This window comes from Penaeus monodon, chromosome 28 (assembly GCF_015228065.2).
Source record: "Penaeus monodon isolate SGIC_2016 chromosome 28, NSTDA_Pmon_1, whole genome shotgun sequence".
NCBI classification, from domain to species: Eukaryota; Metazoa; Arthropoda; class Malacostraca; order Decapoda; family Penaeidae; genus Penaeus; species Penaeus monodon.
In genome coordinates, this window is record NC_051413.1 from 25,451,318 (window position 1) to 25,451,647 (window position 330).

The 330-nt window shown below is 52.7% G+C and overlaps 1 protein-coding gene across 1 annotated transcript in view; it reads right to left on the minus strand.

The window, feature by feature from the left end:
- Window positions 1-330, minus strand: part of LOC119591116 — a gene marked incomplete at its 3' end in the record, with an annotated part of 5,295 nt that overhangs the window by 894 nt on the left and 4,071 nt on the right. The window contains 1 exon segment of the mRNA XM_037939831.1: window positions 119-284. Coding sequence (XP_037795759.1) covers window positions 119-284 — 166 coding nt within the window.

Genomic DNA, 330 nt, shown 5'->3' on the forward strand with positions numbered 1-330 from the left:
CCACAACCTCACCTTCGATATTATCTCCTTGAGAGCTGGAAAAGCAGCATCCGCTACGATGTACATATTATAAACGGCCGCCTCCGAGGTCGTCTTGTTGAGCATGAGGTCGTACTCAAAGGTCAGAGGGCGGATCCAGGTGGTCGTGACGGATGAAGCTCAGCAGCCGTGGGTCGTCGTACTCTACAGGACCTCGAAGTCGTGCCGAGAAGTCATCGTTTACCCTCAGGTCGTCCTCACGCAGTGTCGTTGTCTGAAGGGTGATGCACAATTCATGTGGTCGTCTTTATAAACTACGACTGATGACCTGCGGTTGGCCTGCTGTGAAAG